Source organism: Petaurus breviceps, unplaced genomic scaffold (genome assembly GCF_028583685.1).
Source record: "Petaurus breviceps papuanus isolate PSGF00001 unplaced genomic scaffold, PetGlider_PUasm1.0 90994, whole genome shotgun sequence".
Lineage (NCBI taxonomy): Eukaryota > Metazoa > Chordata > Mammalia > Diprotodontia > Petauridae > Petaurus > Petaurus breviceps.
This window is the reverse complement of record NW_027187393.1, coordinates 2122229-2146804: the sequence shown is the minus strand read 5'-3', so window position 1 is coordinate 2146804 and position 24576 is coordinate 2122229. Positions and strand designations below refer to the sequence as shown.

Below are 24576 nucleotides of genomic sequence, written 5' to 3'. Positions count from 1 at the left end.
CCCAAATTCACTCCGTAAATTAATAGTCCCAGGGGCTCGAGGAGTCCTTGACGCCAAGGCTAATGCTATCTTCCATACACTTGCTTTCTACTTATAAAAGACCTCGAAGAGACAGCCTACTATAGAGGGGAAATGTGCCGGCTTTAGAGGAGGAGCCTGAATCCTAACTCTACCGACACTTACTGCCCATGCATGAGGCTTTGGGCAAATTCTCCCTGGTTTCCTCATCTGTAAAGTAAGGGAGGTTGGACCAGATTGGCTCTATGATCTTTTCCAGCTATAAATTTATGATGCTATGCCCTCTTTAGCAAAGCATCCCAGGCCTGGCTCTAAGGCAATGCGGAGTGTCCTTCGATGTGGGCAGACTCCGCTTGGCCCCTGCTCTGAATGGGCCTGCCGCTCTTCCATAAGGCAGCCTGGGGTAGAAAGAAATCTAGCACCTCCTCGCGCCACGCCCGTGCACGCGGTCAGGCTGCTCAGAGAGCCTCCTTGTGAGCGTGCGCGGGGGATGGGACGGAGGAACAGCTCGAGCCTCCGCCGGCGGAGCGCGCATTGCTGGCGTGAGAGCGAATGGAACAGGAGAAGGAGCGCGCGCCCCACGAGGGGTAACTGACGATGCGCGGCTCGAGTCCCCGCCGCTAACTTCCCCCCCTCTCCCGGGAGGGACCAGCGCCCTGCTCCTGGCCCTTGTCTGCAGGAGGGGGATACCCCGGCATCTCTATCTGCACACAAGGGGTGTCCCCCCAGGGTCTCTGCTTCCTCACAAGGAGAGTGGGGCGGGGGTTCCCTGCTCTCCCACAAGGAGGGCCCTTGGAAGGACTCTCTACTAACCAACAAAGGGAGTGGGGGCTCCTCTTCCCAACAAGGAGAGTTGGGAGGCCATCACTGCTTCCGCACAAGACACTCCCTGAAGGGGTCTCTGCTTCCTCAAAGGGCAACCCTTGGGGGAGAATCTCTGCATCTCTGCAAGGGTGTAGGGGGATGGATCTCTGCTTCCTCCCGGGGGAACCTCTGTGAGAGTCTCTGCCTCCCCACATAGGGTGTCCCCTGGGGTAGAAGGTCTCTGCTGCTGCAGAAGGGCAGCATGAGTCTTTCCACCCAAGAGGAACCCACCCCGTGTCTGCTTTCGAACGAGGGGAGTCTACTGGGTGTCTCTGCTTCCTCACCAGGGGAACCCCTAGGGGGCTTCTGCTTTCACACAAGGGGAATCCCCTCAGAGTGCTTCCCCGTGTCTATTTGCCACAGATAGAAGGACTGAGAATCTCCTCCCTTTCATTCCAAGAGAGTTCCGTGTTCCCAGAGTCTCTGCTTCCAGAAAAGGAAGCTTTCTAGCTCTTGCTAGGAATCAATCTGTTACCCTCAACTCCTTTGGACCCATCCAAACTTCCATTAGCGAAAGGTACCATTCCTTCTTGCCACAAACTGGCCTCCCTTTTGGAAGCTTCTGCTCATAGTACTTCAGAGGGTCCCTCTCTAAAGGTGGAGGTCTGTCCCTTCTCTCTCCAGTGGCTCTAAGTGATTCTACAACATTTGTAAGTATATCTGGATCTGCTAGTCTCTACTACCTAGCATTTCTTGGCACAGGGTCTAATTAGCATGGGTAAAGGGGCTGCAGTGATAATTGGTTCTTTACTCAGCAGGGCAGTCAAGGAAAAAGAATGGCACCCAACTCATGTGCAGTTGACGATCCTTAGGGCTCAGAATCTACAGGGTAAAGGACGCTCTGGGTTTAGCAATGCCTATGTGATCATCCGGCTCCAGAAACAGAAATACATGACCTCAGTGGTGCGTCACAACCTGAGTCCTGAGTGGAAAGAGGATTGCATCCTTTGGTTGCCTAGTAAACTGGATATTTTGGAGGATCCTAACCTCATCTTAACAGTCAAGCATCATTCACAGTGGTTTGCAGACCAGTTCCTGGGCCAGATATCCATTTCTCTGAAGCAGCTTTTTCAAGACAAAACCAAGAGAAACAATGAGTGAGCAGACTTGGCTTTTCCCATACACAACTGAGGGATTCCCACACACTTAAGGACAGATTCAGGATATCTAAACTCGTCTTCATTCTGCTGAAGCAGGCAGCAGAAGGGAGTAAGGGTAGTAGATGAATGGACAGGAATGCATCATCATGCCAAGGTCACAATCCTCTGCAAGGGTGTCAGTCTAGGACGAAAACCTTATGAATTAGTAGGGCTATCCCTCTAGAATAAATTTGTCTTTCTCATCAACTATCTCCTCCACAGGTAAAGTGGACATTTTATATCAGGGGTCCCCTGGTATGCATGGGATACTTTAAGTAAAAAATCACAAAATATTAAACCACATCAGTCTCTTGGACCTATGAATCTTTCCTCCTTCCTTAAAGGCTCAAAGGAAGCTGTAAACCCTTTAGAAAGTGACTAGCAATGGGAAAATATTTAAATAAAACTAAGAAAGTAATTTAGGGAATGATTTTCCAGCTTGTGAATTATTAGACCTTTGCTTAACTTCCCTGCTACTACCTACCCATTAACAATTTCTCCTCCAGATGAAATTCAGTTGAGTCTACTGTTATCTGAGCTGGTAAAAGGTTAAATGAGGGGAGAAGCTGAAATTATCAGCTTTAATGAAATGTTTAGGCTACAGATTCACGAGTTTTAGTTTCCCATCACCATGGGTAACCAAGAGTGGGCTATAAATATTACTGGGAATATTGAACAATAGGAAAAAAAAACCCAACCTAAAAATTGAGTTTTTAGTGAAGGGAGAATCTGTTAAGTGGAGGAAAATGAGAAGAGGGATCAGGCCATTGAAAGGGTAAAAACAAATAGTGGAAGAAGGAACATTGATTCCTGGTGATCAAGGTAGAGGAAAGAAAAGAAGTAACTGAGGCTTGTTATTTCTAGAACTTTATATAAGAATACCCTTGGGTAAAGGGAGAATAAAAGGAATAGTTCAGCATATCAACTATTTCTTTAATCTCTGATTAAGTTCAGTTTCTATAGAACCACTTGGTGTGAGGGAATATTTTATTGAGCAATTTGTTACTCATTTCCTTTAAACCAGGGAAACATGTTAACCAAGATGGAGAATGTGTTTGGTAGCAGACCCAAAACATAGAAGGGAAATGGAGGTAAAAGAGGAAGCTGGGTTTTAAGAAGCTAAGAAGAAATTCTATTTTAGCTGCCTGAGAAAAGATTCATTTTATGTGTAGGGTAAGATTTCAGTGGCTGTGGTATCACTGGCATAGTATGTGGGCAGTTCCTAAAGTGGCAGAAACCAATGTAAGATAGTATGACTGTGCTAGCTTCCAGTGACTTCTTGGGAATTTCCTTCATGTAGGTGGTTCATCTTGCAATCCAAAAGCAGGAAGACCAACAAGTACCTTGGACGTCTACAGCTCAGTATTCAGTTCATGGAGATTTCAGGCCAGGACAGGGAACCAGTTTTTCCAAGAGACAGTGGGTCATGGTCATCCTTTGGCAAATTCCACAGCAGATTAATGAGCAAGAGAAGCAAGATTTATAAAGCAAATCCCTTTCCTATGGTAAGAATCTGTGTCTCCTGACATCTTTGTTTTCTTTTTTGTTTTACCCTAGTTTTTAAAGAACCTGTTATACATAAATCTCTTAAGAATGATATGATTCTGGGGTGGCTAGTTGGCGCAGTGAGTAAAGCGCTGGCCCCAGAGTCAGGAGGACCCGAGTTCGGTTCTGGCCTCAGACACTTAACACCCACACACACAAAAAAAAACTAGCCGTGTAACCTTGGGCAAGTTACTTAACCCCAATTGCCCTCCAAAAGGCAAAAACAAAACAAAACAAAACAAAACAAAGAATGATATGATTCTGACTAGTATCAAGGTAGATAGAAATATGGAAGGACCTGCTTGTTAAAGCCACAGTATAGGGATTACGGGGAGATGGCAGTTAGTCTTAAGCATATATCACTGCAACATTAATCCTCATATACAGGGACAGAATTTCTTTTAGGACCAAAACTTGGGTAAATTTCAATTAATAGTTGCTAGGACTTCAGATCCCTCAGTCTTGAGGCTAATTAATTTGCCAGATTCAGCTTAGGAACCTGCCAGATGGCTATGAAACATGCCATGAAACTATAGGATTGTTACATCTACAAGATCCATTACCCTCTGTTTGTTCCCTGTTTCCAGCCCAGTATTGGTGACTACAGCTATGTTAACGAGTCAGAGAAGGCATCAATTATTACCCCTAGTTCTTCAGGATATACATTTCCAGCTAGAGGTGAGTTGTTATTGAGAGGGTTTGAAAAGAAGAGTGTCTAACTTGATAACGATAATGACTACACTTAACCTTAGGTTAGTGGTTTACTACTTGTTCCTCCCTGCTACTTCCATACGATCCCTCTGCCGCTATCATTCAGTTACCTTTTCTCCTTTGGAGTTTATTCCATCAGTCTGTATATCACCTTATCCAAATCCTTGTTACAGTTATCTATTGACCCTTAGGTCATTCTTCCTCCTTTCTCAAAGGAGTTCAGTACAAGTCTTCCTCTCTACCTTAATCTTTACCTACTTATTTGGGGTTGTGAGTATAAATATTGATGCCCCCTCAAAAACCCCAGCCTTCTTGTTCAGCAACCTCCTCAATTCCCATGATTTATACCTTTGCCCTACTACCACCACACACAGAGATACTCTTGGTCTCATGATCAGCTGACAGATCTACCTCTGTGATCTAGAACTCTCAAATTCCTCTCTCCTATCAGAGTCTTTTTATTCCACCTCTCTGCTTCATTCCTCTTAATCCTTTTCTGTGTCCTCACCAAGTACTCCATCTACTTCACCCCTACCCACTTTTCTAATCCATCCCCCCTGTTCTGTTCTCATTTCCCTCCCTTCCCATGCTTGACCCTATTGTTAGTTACCTCTGTGTCTCAAGGACTTTGTGACTTCTTTACCCTCTTGTCCTTTTGACTCTCATATCATACCCACCCTCAGTCATGGATTACTCTTACCATGTGCTTTCTTTTTTCCTTCCTGTGCTACAGAACACTAGTTGAGCCCCAGTACAAATTTATGTTAATCTAATCTCAACTAGGATCTCATTAGTGCACAGCAGTCCTTTCCTGACTCCTTTCCTACTGCTTACAAACATGCTCAAATTTTCCCCATCATTAAAAAAAACAAATCACTTGACTGCCATCCCTTCAAGTATCATTCCATATCTTGCCTTCATTTCACAGGAAATTTCCTAGGAAAAAGTGTCATTTGTCTCTACTTCCTTACTTTCCCATTTGCTTCTTAGTAATCTTATCCCTTTACTACACTGAAACCATTCCCTCCATGGTTGCCAGTGATTACTTTATTGCTAACTTTGATGGCCTTTTCTCAGTCTCATCCTTATACCTATTTGTAACTTTTGATACTTGTGACCCACCTCCTTCCTCCTAAAAGCTCTTCCTCTGGCATTCTTGATACTACTCAGCGTGCTGCTCCCTCTCAGTCTCCTTTGCTAAGTCATTATTCATCTCCTGCTCCCTTGGGGGAGAAGAGAAGGATATCCACCAAACCTTCTCTCTCCAATTCTCTCTTGGTGGTGTTTTCATCAGCTCCTACAGGTTCAATGATCATCTTTGTAGATATGACTCCCAAATCTACATATCCAACCCTAATTTCTCTCCTGAGTTCCACATCATCAAGTGCCTACTAGATATTCCTTTCTGTATGCCCCTTGGCCCCTCAAACTCAACATATCCAAAACTGGATCTTTATCTTTGAAGAAGGGCCCTTAACTGGCCTCTCCTCCAAAACTCCTTCCCTGTTTCTGTTGAATGCACCTACATCCTTACTGTCACCCACGTGGTATCTTGGACTCATTGACACTTCACTTTCTCTCACTCATCACAGCTAGTCAACTGACAAATCTTGTCAATTCTGTCTCCACAATGTATCTCCCAAATAGGTCCCCTTTTTTCTTCTCATAAGGCAAACACACTAGTTCAGGCCTTCGTTACTTCTCAACTGGACTACTGCAACGACCTCCTAATTGCTCTCCCTACTTGGATTCCTTTCCCTGCCAACATCATCTTTCTAAAGCACAGATCTCACCATGCTACTCCTTTGTTCAGTAATCTTCAGTGGTCCTTCCTGCCTCTAGGATAAAATATAAACTCTTTAGTTTGGCATTCAAAGACTGTCACAACCTGGCTCCAGTCTACCTTTCCCAGCTTATTTCACATTACTCTTCATAAAGTACTCTCCAGTTCTAGCCAAACGTTTATATTTACTGTTACCCAAACTTGGCATTTCATCTCCCACATCATTGTTATTGCATAGGCAATTCTCTATGCTAGCAATGCATTCCCTTCTCACTTTTGCCTCTTAGAATCCAAGAAAGGCAAGGTGCCACCTCTTAAGAGAAGCTTTTATGATTCCCCTGATTGGTAATTCTCTCCCTCCCTCACCTACCAGTTTATCTTATGGTTACTTCTCTGGGTATATGTTGTATTTCTCCAGTAGAATGTAAGTTCCCTGAGGGCAAGGGTTAATTTTTCACTTTGTTTTTGTATCCCCCCACATCCAGTACACTGCATTGTCCATAGCAGGCATGTAATAAATGCTTGTTGTTTCTACAACATTTACCATTGACAAGCTATACTACCTTTCTGAGTTTTCAGAAAGTCTTTACTCTAAACCAGCTAACTTTGGAGTGGGTGAATTATTGCCTCTAGTTTTTCTGTGTTTTTTTTTCTTTTTTCTTTTCTTTTTTTCTGTTAAATCCATTAGCATCACCTGTTATGCTGGCCCTGGAAACAGATGTCAACACACAAGACAGTACTCAAGGCTTGGGGTTCAAACTTCATTCCTGCCAAGAGATATTCCAGGATTTAAATCAATGCACAGATGGTATCAGTTCGATACCAAAACATTCAAGTAGCTATCCAACCATGTCACCTTCCTTACTCCGGCTGCCACACCAAGAGCCTCCGGACCCGGCCAGCAAGGCACTTACTCCATTCAGCAAAAAGAAGTCAAGCCTCCCGAAGGAAAGGGACTGTGAAGACTTTTGGGAGATCTTTTCAGAGAACCTAGACTGTACATCCCAGAATAGTCTACATACTAACAAGACACATGGTTCATCTGCCCCTTCCTTCTCCCTAGAGCAGCAGGCTCCTAAAGAGCCCACTTCAAAGAAACAGCAGAGTTCATCAAAGGGCTTCCATAGTTGCTATGGCTCATGCCTTAGCTGTTTAGGTTTATCCCCTGATGCATGACTATTCCTGCTGTAACAACCTTTTTACTTAAGAGCCTTTATTTAAAAAAAAACTCGACCCATATATATATGTCTTTAAAATGCATCATATTTCATGTAGAAGAAAATGTCTGTTCCTTCCATCATCATCCTTCTGCTATTCATAGCTGGTACAGGCTTACTTCTGTACAGATTCTGGGCTCCTGACTCTTTAAGTTATCCCATGTCACAGACTTAAGATGCACAACTACTAAAAAGAGTTTATTAACTTTCTGTCAGGGTTCTCCTGACTCCCTCTCTAAGGGAGAGATCAACATAATGATTTCCCTAAAACACATTTAATTCTGTAATTCATTTATTAAGTAGTTATAGGGTGCAGAACACAATGCTGGTCAGTAAAAGTGATAAGTATGTTTGATCTGGCATTCTAATACCATGCATGGGAAATAGGTAGGAGTATCTTATGCACACAAAGTAGCCCTTTTGACTTTATTATGGGAATATATATGTACATATATAGCATGCATGCATACAGATATAGAGCACATTGTCAGACAGACTATGGTCCTCAATAGTACTGTTCACGACTTGTGGTTTAATAAAAAGGAGGACCTGCTCTGAGTGACTATACTACCTTTGTGACCTTGGGTATGTTACTTGTCCTCTCTATGCCTCAGTTTCCTCATCTTTAAGAAGGGCATTGATTTAAATAACATCTAGGATCTCTTCCAGCCCTAAATCTGTTATCCTGTGACTTAACCTGGATTTTCTTAGTGTGTCATTTCATGTGGACACTTTACAACATGGCCACTTTTACTTTGTTTCTCTTTTGAAACTTGACAGCAAATTTTCTTGGCCTATTGGACCAAGGACCATTTTAGAGTCTCTGTAACCTCACAGAGTCCTATAATATTGAACCAGATCACACCCACTAGCCAGCATTGGAAAGAAACATTCTTTGTGAACCACAGTGTAATTTTCTGACTGATTTACACTTAGCCCAGAAACATCCATTTCCTGTAGCCTAGACCAGAGGGGCTGAACATGCTGCTCCCTGTGGCCTACAATGCTCCAGAGTCCAAACCAAATTAAAGTGCAATTGGGAAATTTACATTTTAAAACTAAGTCCTTATACACCAGCAACGATCCTTATGGACAGATTAGCGACCTCTTTTCTATTTGAGTTTGACACCAGAGTTTGACACACAGAGCACTCTTCTAGGCCAGAAATACAGATAATACATCAAGGTTATAAACAAATATTAGTCACTGAATTTAGGTCCTTTGTCCCATTCTATCCACAACAGGTTGTAGAAATGGTGCAATGATATGAAGTCGGCAAGGTTGAATCGAGAGTCCTACCAACCCTCATTTATGTCCAAATTGATGAAATCAGTGGTATGTAACATTATAATGGTACAAAATTTCATGGGAAATGACCTATACTTTTTAGCAAGATAAAGAAAGGTATCCTAGACCCTTTCAAAATTCTAGAGAACAGAGAACAATGCGTGGATGTGACCTAACAGCCTTCCCCCAATTGCCATCATTCATTGGCTTGTTCCTATGAAAATAGAGATATTTATAACTTCAAAATATGAAAGTATGTATTAATCCTTGGACAGCAGCAGGAAGAGAGGTAGGTGTGATGATATGATGGAAATTTTCATTTATTACGTTTTTGGAGTGAGCTCCCAAATGTGGCAACTAAACTGGAAGGAGAGTCCAAGCTGGAAATGAGTTGATTCACTTTGCTTTCCAGATCCTGCCTCTTAGTCTTTGGCAGGAGAGGTGAGAAATAAACAAATTATCCCCTCAACTCTTACACTGAATTTCTCATATGCTTTTACCTTACAGCTTTCAGAAAGCAAACACAAAAAGTTTCTGGGAAGTGGCTATCAAGAGCCACAGTGTAATTTCACAGTGTAAAGGTCAGCATGTTCACCATTCTGGAGTTCTTGGGGGATAAGAAAGAAGCTTAAGGATGGAGAGAGATCAGCCCAGTGCAAAGGGATTAAGACTTGCTCTTGGCCTCAAAGGGCAGAACTAGGAATAATTTACAATCCATATAGTGCAGGCCTTTGCTTTATAAATAGAAATAACTTGCCCAAAGTGACATGGGTGGTAAGTAGCAAACCCTAGCTTTAAACCTGGTTAATCTAAATCCAGTGTTTATACTATGCCATATTGCATTCTGTATAGCTAGCTGTTAATTTCTGCATTTCTTCCATCCCACAAGAGTAACCTTCCAGAAGGCTCTTCTTTAATATTATCAAAAGCATATCTTTGAAAATAAGAGCTAGTATTTACAGCAGGGAAACACTAGAAGCTTTCCCAGTACAAATGAGCAAGTAAGGATGTTCCCTCTCCTCACTATCATTTGACATAATTCTAGAAATGCCAGCTATAGCAGTAATAAAAGAGAACAAAATTAAAGGTATAATAATAGCAAAGAGGAAAGTTGCAGAGCACATAATATACTTAGAAAACCACAGAGAATTGGTAAAGTAAGACTATTAATAGTTTGAATTAAGTAGTAGGATATAAAATCTACAAAAACCATCAGCATTTTTATGTTACTAACAAAAACCAAATATAAAATTTGAAATTATAGAATGCATAAAATAGGAGTTAATTTATCAACATGAGACATAAATGCAACTAGATAACACTTTACAGAAGGGAAGACAAATAATTGAAGAGATAATATGCTCATGGTTGGACTGTAGTAATATAATAAAAATGATACTACCTAAATCAATTTAGTGATTTAATTTAATTTACCAAAGGAATATTCTATATAATTAGACAAAACAGTAATTTATTATTTGGAGGAACAAAAAGGTCTAGAATTCCCAGAAAGATGAAAAAAGTACTAAGGGAACATAGTATTAGTTGTATTCTAAATCTCTAAACAATAGTTATTAAAAACAATTTAGTACTGGTTAAAAAACAGAAAAATCCATTAGAGGAATAGATCATAAAATCAAGAAAAAGGAGTAATTGAACATGGTACTCCAGTATTTAATAAACCCAAGTAGATAAATTATTTATGGAGGGACTTTTTTTTAAAAGGGAACAATTGAGAAAACTTGAAAGCAGTTTGGCAGAAATCAAGTTTAGACCACCACTTTACAACACAGGCTCAAAATGGATATATAACCTGAATATAAAAGACATTATAATGAAAAAATTAGAGAATGGGAAGGAAGTATCTTTTACTACTATGGCTAGGGGAAGAACTCAATTTTTTTTTAACTGATACCTTTTGTTTTTTCACCTCCATTCTAAAATATAACTTCTATCCCCTCCTCTCACCCACAGAATTATCCCCTATAACAAAAAAACAGAAGGAAAAAAGTAGTTAAACAAAACTAAATACATCAAGTGTGTCCAATATTACATGCAATGTTGCACATCTATAGTTCTCTACCTCTACAGAAAAGGGGAGGGAGATAGATTTTTTTTTCATCTCCTCTTCTGGGCTTGACTTTGTCATTATGGTTGCTTTTTTGTTCTTTCTATTTACATCACTTTAGTCATTGTAATGATTTTAGTTCTGCTTACTTGGCATCAGTTCATATAAATCTTCCCATGCTTCTCTGAATCCTTAATATTAAAAAAAAATATTTCTATTCTGAACTTATCAAATGCCAAATAAAATGGGCATATATATATATAGAATAGAATAGAAAAGAAAAAGAGGATTGAACATGAAATTGCAGATCTCTGTTATTTACAAATTGCTTTTCTTTTTAAGGATATAAGTTTTCATTTATAGCTTTTAAAGCTGTCCTGCTTGTCTGTATTTCTTTCTTTCTTTTTTTTCTAAAGCAATTGGGGTTAAGTAACTTGCCCAAGGTTACACGGCCAGTTATTTTGTGTAGGTGTTAAGTATCTGAGGCCAGAACCGATCCCAGGTCCTCCTGACTCCGGGGCCGGCGCTCTTACTCACTGTGCCACCTAGCCGCCACTTGTCTGTATTTCTTTCTGGCCTTTTCTGCATTAAAAAAAAAGATGTGTTAATCCTCTGTCTTTTTTGGCTGTTTTATCTGTAATCTCCCTCACTCTCCTACAATATCCCCCACTGGAAAAAGAAAAAGCCCTTTAACAAATAAGCATAGCCTAGCAAAAGAAATCCACATGTTAGCCATGTTCAAAAATGTATGTCTTATTCTGCATATGGAGTCTATCATCCCTTTGACAGAAGGTAGGTAAACTGCTTCATCATTAGTCCTCTGGAATTATGGCTGCTCATTCAACTAATCAGAGTTCTCAGGTCTTTTTTTTTTTTTTTAAGCAATCGGGGTTAAGTGACTAGCTCAAGGTTACACAGCCAGTTATTTCTGGGTGTAGTGCTGAGTATCTGAGCCCAGATTTGATCCAGGTCATCCCGACACTGGAGCCGGTGCTCTTACTCGCTGAGCCACCTGGCCGCCCCTCTCAGGTCTTTTTTATAATTATTATTTTTTTTTTTTTTGCTTTTTGGAAGGGGGAAGGCAGGGCAATTGGGGTTAAGTGCCCAGGGTCACAGGGCTAGTAAGTTTTAAGTGTCTGAGGCCAAATTTGAACTCATGTCCTCCTGACTCCAGGGCTGGTGCTTTATTCACTTAGCCACCTAGCTGCCCCAATGATTTTCTTTATAATGTTCTTTTTGTTCCACTCACTTTTCATCACTTCATACAGATCATTCCAGGTTTCTCTGAGTATAGTAATATTCCCTTACATTCATATACCACTTCTTAAATTCATTACCCAATGGATCAGCACCCACTTAGTTTCCAGGTTTTTTACTACAAAAAGAGCTGCTATAAACATTTTTATGTATATATATATATATATATATATATATGTATGTATGTATGTGTATGTGTATATATATATATATATATATATATGTGGGGGGTATGTGTGTGTGTGTGTGTGTCCTTTTCCTCTTTCCTTGATCTTTGGACTATGGGCCTAGTAATGATATAACTGGGTTGAAGGTTGCATTACTATGCCTATTTTATGGAAGCCCCTCCAACATTCATTTTCCTTTTTTTCATCAATTTTGTCTGTATGAGTGTGAGGTGGAACCTTAGAGCTATTCTAATTTGCACTTACCTAATTTTTGGTGAATATTCATAATTTCTCATTGTACAGTAATAATCCATTATAATCATGTACCACCTTTTATTTAGTCATCTCTGAATTGACAGACCCCTATATTGTTTCCAGTTCTTTGCCAATATAAAAAGTGTTGTTATAAGTATTTTGATGAATGTTAATTTTATTGCTATCTTTGACTTCCTTACAATATATTTCTAACTGTGGATCCTTGAGTCAAAAAGTGTGGATGTTTTAGTAATTCTCTTAGCATAATTCCAAACTGCTTTCTAGAACAGTTGAACCAGCAAGAGTATACCAACATGCCTCTCTTTTCACAGCCTCTCTAACACTATCTATTCCTATTTTTGTCATTTTTGCCAATTTCCTGGGTATGAGATGACACTTCAGAGTCATTTTGATTTACGTTTCTGTTATTAGTGATTTAGAGCAATCACTCTTTGTTAATTGTTTGCAATTCTTTTAAAAACTATTTATATAACCTTTGATCACATCAATTGGGAAATGGTTTTTGACTTTATATAGTTAGTTCCTCATATATTATGGTTATCAAATAATTATCAGTGACATTTTATTTAAAAATATTTTTTCTTATCAACAACTTCCCTTCTTATCCTAGTTACACTAATTTTGTTAATATAAAAATTTCAATTCCATATAATAGAAAATACATTTTCTTTTTTGTAATCACCTCTATACTATATTTAGTTAATAATTCTGGAGAAGAGTTTTTATCAAATAAGGGGTAGAGCAAATTTAAAAGACAAAAAGAAGAGGAGATGGTTAACAAAATGAGGGAGGACAAACCAATAACTTCAACCTCTTAAGGAGATAAAGATGGATTATTTTTTTTTTAAAGCAATTGGGGTTAAGTAACTTGCTCAAGGTTACACGGCCAGGTGTTTCTGAGTGGGTGCTAAGTGTCTGAGCCCGGGATTCAATCTCCAGGTGTTCTCAACACTGGAGCCGGTGCTCTTACTCGCTGTGCTACCTGGCCGCCCCAAGATGGATTATTTTTAAGAAAAGAGATTCTGCAAACAGCCAGAGCTTTAGTAGGGTACTGAGGAGAGGCTGGCGTAGAGAGCACTCCAGCTGTTGGCAGACAAGCAAACATGACAGGAATAACATCTGATTAAAGGAAACAAAACTCAGGTGTGTGAATAACTGTGCCTGACATGTGTCAATCATTGCAAACTGAGGGGAATGGTTCTAAATCTGGAAGTATTGTTTCAGACAGGTGTCCCTCATAGGTTGGGAGTGAGGTAAAAGCATAATAGAAATATATATATATATATATATATATGTATATATATCAGAAACCTCTTGGAAAGTAGTGTCCACCAGTAAGGGTGTTCTCAGCAATAATAATGCATCTTTGTCCATCCAGTGCCAAATTAAATCAATAAAACCACCTTTCCCTCCTTATCCCAGCATAGAAGAGACAGGACATGGTCAATTTATGCACCAAAATATTTAGTTTTCCAATAAAAGGAATAAAATATCCCCTTCTGATTCAAGCACTATAGTTTTAGAATTCACAGGCCAGACATTGTATACAGGTGAGGTATAATTCATATAGGCAACAAGGCAGTTCCATCTTCCTCATCAGCCTGAAAGAGGTAAAGTTAGTAATACAGCAGAGGGATTATTGTCAACCACTTTTTGTACTAGTCCCCAAGTAGGTAAGGGATTTATTGTCAGAAACTTCCTGAGAGAATATTACAAATGTCATGAAATCCAAGCTTGCTTCCTTAGCCTTGGCCCACACTACAACAGAAGGCTTATCAAAGAATGAAAAAGCACTTATTAAATGCTATGAGTCAAGAAAATGGATAAGTAGAGAATAGTATCCATCTCATCCTAGCTAGGCAGTGACATAGTAGGGAAGCTTATAGTATTACCAATTAAACTTAAACTTATCTGGGACAAATATTGCATACAGATGTTTTAGGACTAGAATTAAAGAGGAGGAAGAGAGAAGGCTGGATTGTACTTGGGAAAATGCACAGGGCTTTTAATGCAGTTCCCTGGCACAAAACCCTCTCTTTTTAATATTCACCTGGTGATGCTATAAAGGTTGAAAAGCTGGGAACAAAGAATCAGTTACAAGGGAAATTAAAGTTCAATGGATAGATGTGTGGTGGATGTACATAGGACATGCTGTATTTCCACATTTTTCAAGTGGCATGAAGGATGATATTCAGGACATATGTTTGGAAAAGGAGCAGAGCCTGGTTGTGTAGCAAGACAGAGTATCCTGTCTAAGTGTTGCACTGGTATCCATGAAATGTAAGGACACATAGCAAAAGCACATTGAGAAATACTCTGTGGAGGATGGATGAGAGAACACAGACAAGTATCACACAAGATGAAAAGACGTGGAGTGACAGGAGGAACTGCAGCAATGGACAGAAGATCCCCAGGCACAGGACCACAGATCCATTCACACACACACACACACACCCCAAAGTCACAGAGTCACAAATGACTGAACCGACTGAATAACAAATAAATGGATATACATCTATCGATATATACATATGTATGTATATTTGTGCATATGTAATAAAGCACCAGGATGCCCTTTGTGTCTATATACCAGTTGCAAAAAAATATGGGGTTCTCTGAGTAGATTCTTGGTCTCCTCTCCCCATTCTAACTCCTTAACTACCAACCTAAAGTAATGGATGAAATGAAGGGAAGTGAGTGACTACGGCTGAGGGAACCTAGTTCAGCCAGATGATGATGGGTCAGAGGCCAGGCCTAGAAATCAATCAGCTTCCTCGGGCAGTCTCACCTAGATTTCTCCAACCTTTGTACTCTTCAGGAGTATCTGCTAAATGAGGTGCTTCCACCTGCTGTCTTCAATGTGGTCATCTGGAGCTCCACCTTCTACTCTCAAAGCAATGTGAATTTCCCGTGAAAACTTTTTTGAGAAATGGTGTCCTTATCTTAGGATGAAAGTACAGTGGCCATTCATAGGCCCAATCCCACTACTGATCAGCATGGGAGCTATGACCCACTCAGCTTCCAACTTGGAGTGGTTCTTCCCTCCTTAAGCAGCCTGGTGGTTTCTAGGTACTGGAGGCTCTCGCCATATTGGTGCCAGATACAGTGTGGATGTTTGACTGGTTTAGCACATTGCACCTCGGAGATCCTGAGCTCCAACAATACAGAAGCCTCAGCTACCTCAGTGGCAGGGATGGTAGGCATGTGCTTCCATGCCCAGCTCTGAAGAATACTTTCATCAACTTTTCCAATTTGTTACCTTGCTGTCTTGAGTGGGCATCTGTCAGTCTCCAAACCAGATTCCTGGTGGTTGTTGTTTTAATATACCATTGGAAAATTTTTAAGCTGTCAGCCTCATCAAAGAGGATCCTGCCTTTGTCATCAGGGCCAGGCCTCAAGCATTCTTTCATGAGAAGGCACCTTTCAGTAACCAAGAATATTCCTAATCCTCAGATGTCACATCAATGTCCGCATCAATACCCTGCCTCGAAGCCACCTGCCACTGACTCATAAGCGGTCCACTCTTCCTCTTCTCCTCTGCTGTTGGGCATTCCTCCTCCATCTTCTGCCTTTTGTGCTTTGTTCGACGATTTTGGAACCATACTTTCACCTGTAGGAGGAGTCCAGTAAGATTACACCTTCCCAGCCTGATAGGCCAACCAGGGGTGGGGAACTGCAGCCTCAAGGCCACATGTGGCCTTCTAAGTCCTTGGGTGTGGCCTTTTGACTGAGTCCCAAGTTTTATAGAACAAATCCTTTTATTAAGGGGATTAGTTTTGTGAAGTCTGGATTCAGTCAAAGGCTACACTTGAGGACCTAAAGGGCCACATGTGGCCTTGAAGCAGAAGGTTCCCCCACCCCTAAACTCTAACCAGCCTCTAAAAGACAAGATATCCTCCATCCCCTTTCTTGCATTCAATGAGGGGTCTATAACTTCTATGTCAGATGCTAGTCTCTGCATAGAGGGCAATCCAGGGCACTTCAGCTCTACTTCCCAGGGAATTCTGCAGCTAAATTCTTGGACTTCACTTCCTCTCTCTCACCACATTGTCTTTTTATTACACTGGTGCCTGGAATAGCCTCTTTCTGTATCCTTCCACCATTCTCATCCCTTCCTTTTCCCTAATCAAATTATACTTCTGACCTCTGGGAAAAAAGAAGTTTACATGCTGTGACTAGACAGGTTGGAGTTTGTGCACATTACACCAAGGAGCTCCTCTGGAGTTGGCTCCTTTTCATTCAAGTCCTTAAGGGTTCCTGGATATAGCAGGGGAACCAGAGGGAGATGTATGTGTGGTTTAGAAATGACTTCCCTCCTCTCCTCCTCCCCACCAAAAAAACAATACCTGAGTTTCCGTTAGACACAAACTGTTTGCAAGCTGCTTCCTCTCTGCTCCCACTACATAGTGGTTTTTCTCAAAGGCTCTTTCCAGTCGCAGGAGCTGGGATGGAGAGAAAGCTGTGCGGATCCTTTTGGGCTTTTGGGTAAAGGATCCACAAAGTAGCAGCCTCTCAGCAGAATGAACTTCTGTTTGAAAAGAAAAACCCCCAGTATTCTCTGGTTAACCCTTCCCAGTTAGTGTCTACGAGACCCTCAGTGTTTCTCTCTGGTTGCCAGTATAGTGTAGAATAGCACCCTCCTCCTCTCTCCCCAGGTCCCCAGTACTTTCTTCTAATGCCTATCCTGGCATTGGAATTTAGGTGGAACAATAACAGTAGTTCATAATGACTCCCATTTCTATGGAACTCAAGAGCACTAGACTTAAGAGTCCTGAGGCCTGGATTAAAGTCCTATTATTTATTTTCAATCTCCTCATCATCTGGGTGACCTTGAAGACAGTTTAACCTCTCTAGGCCTTTGTTTCCTCCTCTATAAAATAAGGGTGTTAGACTGGATGGTGTCTAAGAACCCTTTCAGTTCTAAGTCCTATGACCACCCCTATAAACTAGTTCTTGGCTACCATTTTTATTGCTTCCACAAAGGAAAGTACAGGGCACACTAGGAGAGTAACAGAATGAGAATGGAAGTTCCTAGGTTCTGCCAGTGTTTCTGTCACACTGTCACCACTTCCAACTACCTATGTCAAAAGGGACTTAATGAACCTCAGATGAGGGAAGCCTGGGTCTAATGCTCTATTATTGGAGATGTCAGTGTAGTGCTATAGTGATTGGGGTTGGGGCTGGGATGGGGATGGGAAGCTGTCCAACCTCTATTAGAATAGCTCCAGGCTTGTCACTGCTGCCTGGGATGGGCATTGGCTGGTGGAGGCTCATGCTGCTCCAGGACCCTGCTTCATCAGTCTGTGCAGGCACAGACCTGGCCAGTTGCTTCTTCCTTCTTAGTGTGGTAATCTCAGGGAAAGAATTCTGGTTCTGATGCTAACTTTGTGTCCCTGAACAAGTCAATTAACATCACTGAAACTTTTCTCATCTGTGAAATAGTATATTCTCCCTAGCTGCCTCCCAGGCTTTTAGGGAGGAAAATGTTTCACAAGCCTGAAATCATTATAGAAACAGAAATCATTAGTACTGAGCTTTGGTAGCGACGCTTAAGTATTGCCTCCAATCCCTAGAAAGGTGTATTCCTGCCTACAGAGTTATCAGGTCACAAGAAGATCTGTGTAGTGAATGACCAGTGTTCTTACTGGAGCCCAGACACTGACTCGACTGAATGAAGGCTTCCGCAGTGACCTCTTGAAGAAGAGAGCCTTGAAAACCGGCTTTATCAAAACTAGAGCCCCCCTTCCCCAGTTTCCATGACCAGTTGTCACACCATCCTTTCCACAATTGCAAAAGAAAAGCAACTCTCTCCTTTGGTACCAGTACCCCTGGTCAGGACTCCAATCTCCAGCACGCTTCCCGAATCACATTTATTCCTTTCCTCCCCATACTCCCTCGCCCCAACACCCTTGGGCTATGTGTATACAGAGATAAATCTGCTACCGAAGGGTAAAGTCGGATTCTAGGTAAAACTTTCCATCCCCAAGCGGGCTGCAGAACCATTACCAGTTCTCCTGCTCTGTCCTACAGGGACAGAGGGGGCTGGAATGAGAACCGGATTTTGAAAGAGGAGACTTTAGAATAGCGATCGGCTACTTGGTGCATTTTGTGATCTTGAGCAAGTATGTTCCCCTCTCTGAAACTCAGTTACTTCGTCGCTTCCCCCGCAGGATCGGAGCTAGAAAAAGAAATTAAGTTGCTATGGGGCAGCTCGGGCTGCTATTCTAAGCGCTTATGTGCCTCCTCGCCCCGTCAAAAGTGCCCAGTTCCTGGTCAGAGGGGCATCAGGATCCGCCTGCCTCTACTCTCTCCGTTCCGCGACCTGAGGAGCGATCCCCACAAAACCCAGGCTCCCTTCCCCTGCCACAGGCATCCCCTCCTTCCCCTGTCGGGTCAGCAACGTCCGGGTTACCAGAAGTAGACTGTCATGGATGGAAGAGCTCGCTTAAAGGTCCAAACCCTTTCTCCTCCTCTTCCACTCTCTTTCCCCTCTATACACAATCCCCACCCCCCCGCTCGGTTTAGGCACAAAGAGGTGCCATGACTTGCCCATGGTCTCAAGATGAGGGTGTGAGGCGGAACTGCTAGTCCAGCTAGTCTCCCCCAGAACTGATTCCCCGACGGCGCGCGCTCCCCGAGGCTCTGTCGCACTCACCCGGGAAGCCTGGCGTCCACAAGAGGCTTCGGAGAAGCCAGGGGCAGCAACTGCACAGGTCCCGGGGACCAGGGCGGGGCGGACCCAGGCGACCACCGGCTCCGCGGTCTGGAGCAGCAGGAGGCTCCGGGACCAGCAGGCGTGAAGCCCCCCAGGCTGGTGAGGCGCAGGGCCTGACGGGCGCGGGGAGCAGCAGTGGTTCCGTGGAGGTGCCCACGAGCGCCTCGATGGAGAAGCCTCTTCGGCCGGAGGTGAACATTCCGGAGCCCTGGAAAGCCCAATTGGACGCGCCGCCTCTCTCCTGGCTCCTGGGCCAAGATTGCGCCGCATCCGCACTCAGTACCGAGGGTTAGGAGGCATGCGCCAGCCCGCCCCGAGGGAGGGGAAGGGGGCCGGTTACCGCCCGCCCATCCCCCCCCGGGGACCCCCCCCCCCCACCTCCTCCTCTTCCCGCAAAACACGCACAACCAGGCTCTCCAGTTTTTTCCAGCCCCAGCCTTGACAGCTACTCCCTCTCCTCCGGGGCCCAGTCCCCTCAGATCCCAGAGGCCATCACCACCTACATCCAACAAGCACCACCTTGTCCTTCCACAGTTCCATCCTGACAAGGCTCTTCCTTCCTTCCAATAATTCAGCTTCCCTTCATCGGAGTGTTCCAGAATTCAGAATCTCACCCTCTCAGGACTGGAAGCAATTTCAGAGAATTTAGTCCAACCTGCACAACTTTCTACAACATCCTTGTTTGAAGTCCTTCCATGACAGCCTCCCAGAGCGGTCCATTCGTCTTGGGACAGCTCTCATTGTGAGGAAGTTTTTCCTCCTAGCTCCACTAGAACTGTCTTGCTGAAACTTTCAGCTCATGGACGACTCAGCCCTGTGGAGCCAAGGAGAACAATTTTAATAGGGTCTTTCACATAACAGCCCTCCAAATAACTTGAAGTCAATGACCACATCCATGTCGCCCATCTCATCTTTTCAACCCCAGTTTCAACAATCCTCATATTGTATTTTCCAGGCCTCTCCTCCAGATGAGGGTCAACACCCCTCTCTCCCACCTCCAGTTTGTCAATGACCTTCCTTACATATGTTATATATTATCTATAATATATAATTCCATGTATGGCCTGATCAGAACCAGTGACAGAAGGACCCTCACTTCTATCCTTATGAAAGCACAGGTTTAAGAGCAAAGTTGTTTTGTTGGCCTTGCTGCCATGTCACACAGCTAACTTAAAATGAGTTTGCCATTATGATCCACACTCCACCACGTACCCCCATCAAAACCCTGAATCTTACACTCCAGCAATTGTTTTAACCCAAATGTAGCACTTTATATTTCTTTATTAAACTTAATGCCACTAGACTGGACTCATCACTTATCATTTCAAGATCTTTCAGAATGCTGATACTATTATCCAATGTGTCCCTATACCTTCATGTTCCTGGCACATTTGATAAATGTCATCTATGCTTCTATCCAGCGATCAAAATGTCGAACAGAATAGGGCCAAGAACAGATCTTTGTGACATTCCTCTAAAGACCCACCTCAGTGTTGATATTTTCTTGGCCCAACACCAAAATTACCACTCTTTAAAAGCAAGTGAAAGAAAAAAGAAGGAAAAAAAGACTAGTTTCTGGTTGGAAGAGGGATAGCTTAATGGACCTTATAGCTAATTAGCTCCATAGGAGCCTAGTGGTGGTATATGGACTTCTGGGCAACTCCAGCCTGTTGCACTTCAGTGATGGGTTCCTGGTTGTCTGGCATAAGTCTGGAGTCCTGAATACATTCCCAGGGGCCCTAGCCTCAATTCTAATTTGGTGTTTATGTTCCTGGAAGGGCAGGACTCCTAGCCTTCTGCACTCCCAAATGCTACTGCTGCCTTGCTCTCCCACTGCTGCTGTTGCTGGTCCAGGTGATGTTTCACCATCACTTGGAGCTTCTTCATCATGGGCTTGGTCCTTAGCACTTTCTTCTCTTCCCATGGAAACGTTACCAAGATGGACAAGAACAGATTCATCAGTCACTGCCTGGTTATGACTTGTAGTGGTATGGTCATTCAAATAGATCTAAATTCCCATAACTGTATTAGTATCATCCAGTCTCTAATCCACAAGAACATCATATTTATCACCTTTCTAAAATCCTGGATATCTCATTCTCCCTATCTATTGCTATAGTGATGGGCAGCTAGGTGGCCCAGTGGATTGAGTGCTGGGCCTGAAGTCAGGAAGACCCAAGTTCAAATCCAGCCTCAGATACCTACTAGCTATATGACCCTAAGTAACTTAATCCTGTTTGCCTCAGTTTCCTCATGTGTAAAATGAACTGGAGAAAGAAATGGCAAATCACTCTACTGCCAAGAAAACCCAAAATGGGGTCATGAAGAGTTGGGCAGAACTGAAATAACAGAAAAACAGCAACACTGTTGTAGTAACCCTCAAATTCAACTCAAAAAAGGAAATGAGATTTGCCTGGCATGAACTAACCAAACCTGTGGTTACTTTTAGCCATCATTCTTTCTCTTCTAAATGATCAGAAACCATCTTTTAAATAACATATCCTAGAATTTCATCCAGATTTGAAGTTAAGCTCACCAGTTTAAAGTTGCTTTTTTTTTAACCTACCCTCTCTCTTTTTTTGAAAACCAGGGAACTGCCTACTTCCAGTCCTATAACCCTCTCCCATTTACTCCCTATGATTTTTCCAAAGTTCATTGACAAAAGGCCAAGCATTCACATCTAGAAGTTCTTTTAAAGTTTTGGTGAAAGTGACTTTCTATCCTATTAGTAATAAATATGGGAGAGAAAATTGGGTCTGGTCTTCATGCTTTGAGATGTGAGCAGATTTCAGAGAAAATATAGGTGGGCTTCCATGGCTTAAAATACCACAGGGGAAGTCAGCCCAAGAGAGATGTGAGGCTCTAAAGAAAGAAATTCTGACAACACAAACAATTCTGAAGAGAAAGATAGGGGAAGTTGTCTAATGAAGGCTGTGTGGGTGCAGAAGGAAGTCATTAGCCAACTTAGATTTCAAGAATATATGTGTAGAAAGTGGAAGCCAAGTCAGGATGTGTAGAAGTTGGACAAGTGGCTTAGATAATATAAATTAGAGCTGGAGGGGACCTTAGTGGCCACCTTGTCTGATTTCTTCATTTGGGAAGAAATAGTTACAACAGGGTTAAATAAATGACTTACTCAAGGTCACATAGGTAGTAAGTAGAGGAGCTGGGCTGAGGACACTGATTCTCTGGCTGAAAACTCAGTGATCCTTCCACTATTCCATATTCACTTTACCTCTCTGAGTTTTAGCTTCTTCATCTGTAAAATGGGGATAATACCCTATGTCATGTGCTCTGTCCTCAGAAAAATATATTATAAATGTGAAGAAAAATTGAAGTTTGGGGGCAGCTAGGTGGCACAGTGAATAGAGCACCGGCCCTGGAGTAAGGAGGACATGAGTTCAAATCCAGCCTCAGACACTTAACACTTACTAGACATGTGACCTTGGGCCAGTCACTTAACCCCAACTGCCCTCCCCCCTCCAAAAAGCAAAAAAAAAAGTATGAAAGAACAACACAATCACATAAGAAAAACATGTCAGAGAGAAAGCCAGAAAAAGGAATAATTGCTAAGGAAAGCCCCTGGAGGAAATAGGAGAGTATGGGGATAGAGGGCACAGCTAGAAGTTTTGGTCTTGGCAAGGAGCAAGGGTCCCCTCTTCCTGAGAGACAGGAATAAAGGAGAGGATAGGTGACAATATAAAGAAGTTTCAGGGTATGGATTAGGGGAAAAGAGGGAGCTCACGGTGGATGGCTTCGATTTTCTGAGTAAAGTAGCAGATAAGGACATGTGCTCAAAGAGGGGTAACATGGGAAGGTACTGAGGGTTTGAGAAGAGGCTTGGAAAAAACACAATAAAATTATGCAGGTCAATAAAGGAAGAATAAAAATGTTGTCATTCAGCAATAAGGGCTCATTTGAAATTAGAGAACATGAATTTGCAACGGACCCACCTGGCCTGGTGATATGGCTTCCTCAAAAGGCTAAGCAGCTCAAGAATATATGTAAAGAAAGCAAACAGTAGTAGGTGATCTGGTGCTGGACGTACTTATCGTGCTGAGAGGGACAAAGAGAATACGCTAAGGAGTTTGCTAGGTTTGGGCAGGGGAGGAAAAACGGAAGGAAATAAGTATTTATTAAGCACCTAGTATAGGCCAGACACTGGGTTAAATGCTATTACAAATACTCTCCTTTGATCCTCAAAACAACCCTGGGGTAGTATGTGCTGTTATCCCCATTTTGCAGTTAGTAAATTGAGGCAGAGATTAAGTGATTTACCCAGGGTTGTTGTTGAGTTGTGTCCATGCCTTCATGGCTCCATTTAGGGTTTTCTTGGCAAAGATACTGTAGTGGTTTGCCATTTCCTTCTCCATTTCATTTTACAGATGAGGAAACTGAGGCAGACAAGATTAAGTGACTTGCCCAGGTTCACACAGTTAGCGTCTGAAGCTGGATTTGAACTCATCCTCCTGACTCCAGGCCACTGTGCCCCCTGGCTGCCCTGGTCATAGAACTAGTCAGTGTCTGAGGCCATGGTTAAATTCCGGTCCAGTGCTCTCTCCACTTTGCCATCTAGCTGCCTGTAATGGAAAGGACACACAGGCACTGGGAATAAAGGGACATCAGAAAACAAGAGTCCGTTAAGTTTTTCCTTCATCTGTGTTGAAAGAACCAGGAACCAGGGATCAAAGTCTTTGGTCTATATGTTAGTATCGTGAAGCAATGTGGAGCAGCAGAAAGAGGACAAGACACGGAGCTGGAAGGTCTGGGGCTGCATCCTAGGTGTGCCTCACACCAGCTGGCAGGTTGCAAACTTCACTGTGCCTGTTTCATCATCTGTCACAAATCCCTGCCCTGCCTACCTGACAAGTCATTGTGACTGTAAAGTAAGTAACGAACGGATGTTACTGTGGCAGAGATATGTAAAGTACTATCAGCAGAGCAGCACCCATCTCTCCAGGGTCAGAGTTCTATTCGATAAGCATTTATTAAAAACCTACTAAGTGCACTGTGCTGGAAATACAAAGACAAAAAATAGCACCCTCAAAAAGTTTACCTTTTACTGGGGAAAGTCAGTATTTACATGGAGAATGGCTACAAAAGAGTCTGAGGAGGGAGATGGGACTAAATAGCCATTGGCATCAGGAAAGGCGTTCTCCACTCCAGAACTAAGATACTTCCTCACCTCAGCGTGCCCCCCTCCGTCCCCTTGCCAGCTCCTGCCTAAGATCCTGTCCTTTCCCATCTTTTGGGGGCTTTGATCTCAGGGACCATCTCCTTGGCATTGCTAAGCTTCCCTTTTGGTCTCATATCCCCTATGCCAGCACCCACCCTTCCTCCCTCTACCTGCCAAGGATGCAGGGGGCCTGCACTCCTTATTGAAGAATCCACCATCTCTGCCCACCCCCAGATTCACCCATGATGCACTCTGGCCATCTCCCCACCAAGTCACTTCATCATACCTCTCCTTCACCTCCTTCTACCTCTTGCTCTGGGAACAGTAATCAAATTGACACCACCATCCCTGCC

At 42.7% G+C, this 24576-nt stretch overlaps 1 protein-coding gene and 1 pseudogene across 1 annotated transcript; one reads left to right on the top strand and one right to left on the bottom strand.

Moving 5' to 3' along the window:
• The first annotated feature begins 1596 nt into the window (after window positions 1-1596).
• Window positions 1597-8191, top strand: LOC138153456 (rab11 family-interacting protein 1-like). The gene is made up of 4 exons (XM_069077572.1): window positions 1597-1979; window positions 3322-3526; window positions 4154-4244; window positions 6749-8191. The coding sequence occupies exons 1-4, from the start codon at window positions 1597-1599 to the stop codon at window positions 7234-7236; spliced, it is 1167 nt and encodes a 388-aa protein (XP_068933673.1). The 3' UTR covers window positions 7237-8191.
• Window positions 8192-13616: 5425 nt separating this feature from the next.
• Window positions 13617-19364, bottom strand: LOC138153540 (homeobox protein EMX1-like; annotated as a pseudogene).
• Between the last annotated feature and the right edge of the window lie 5212 nt (window positions 19365-24576).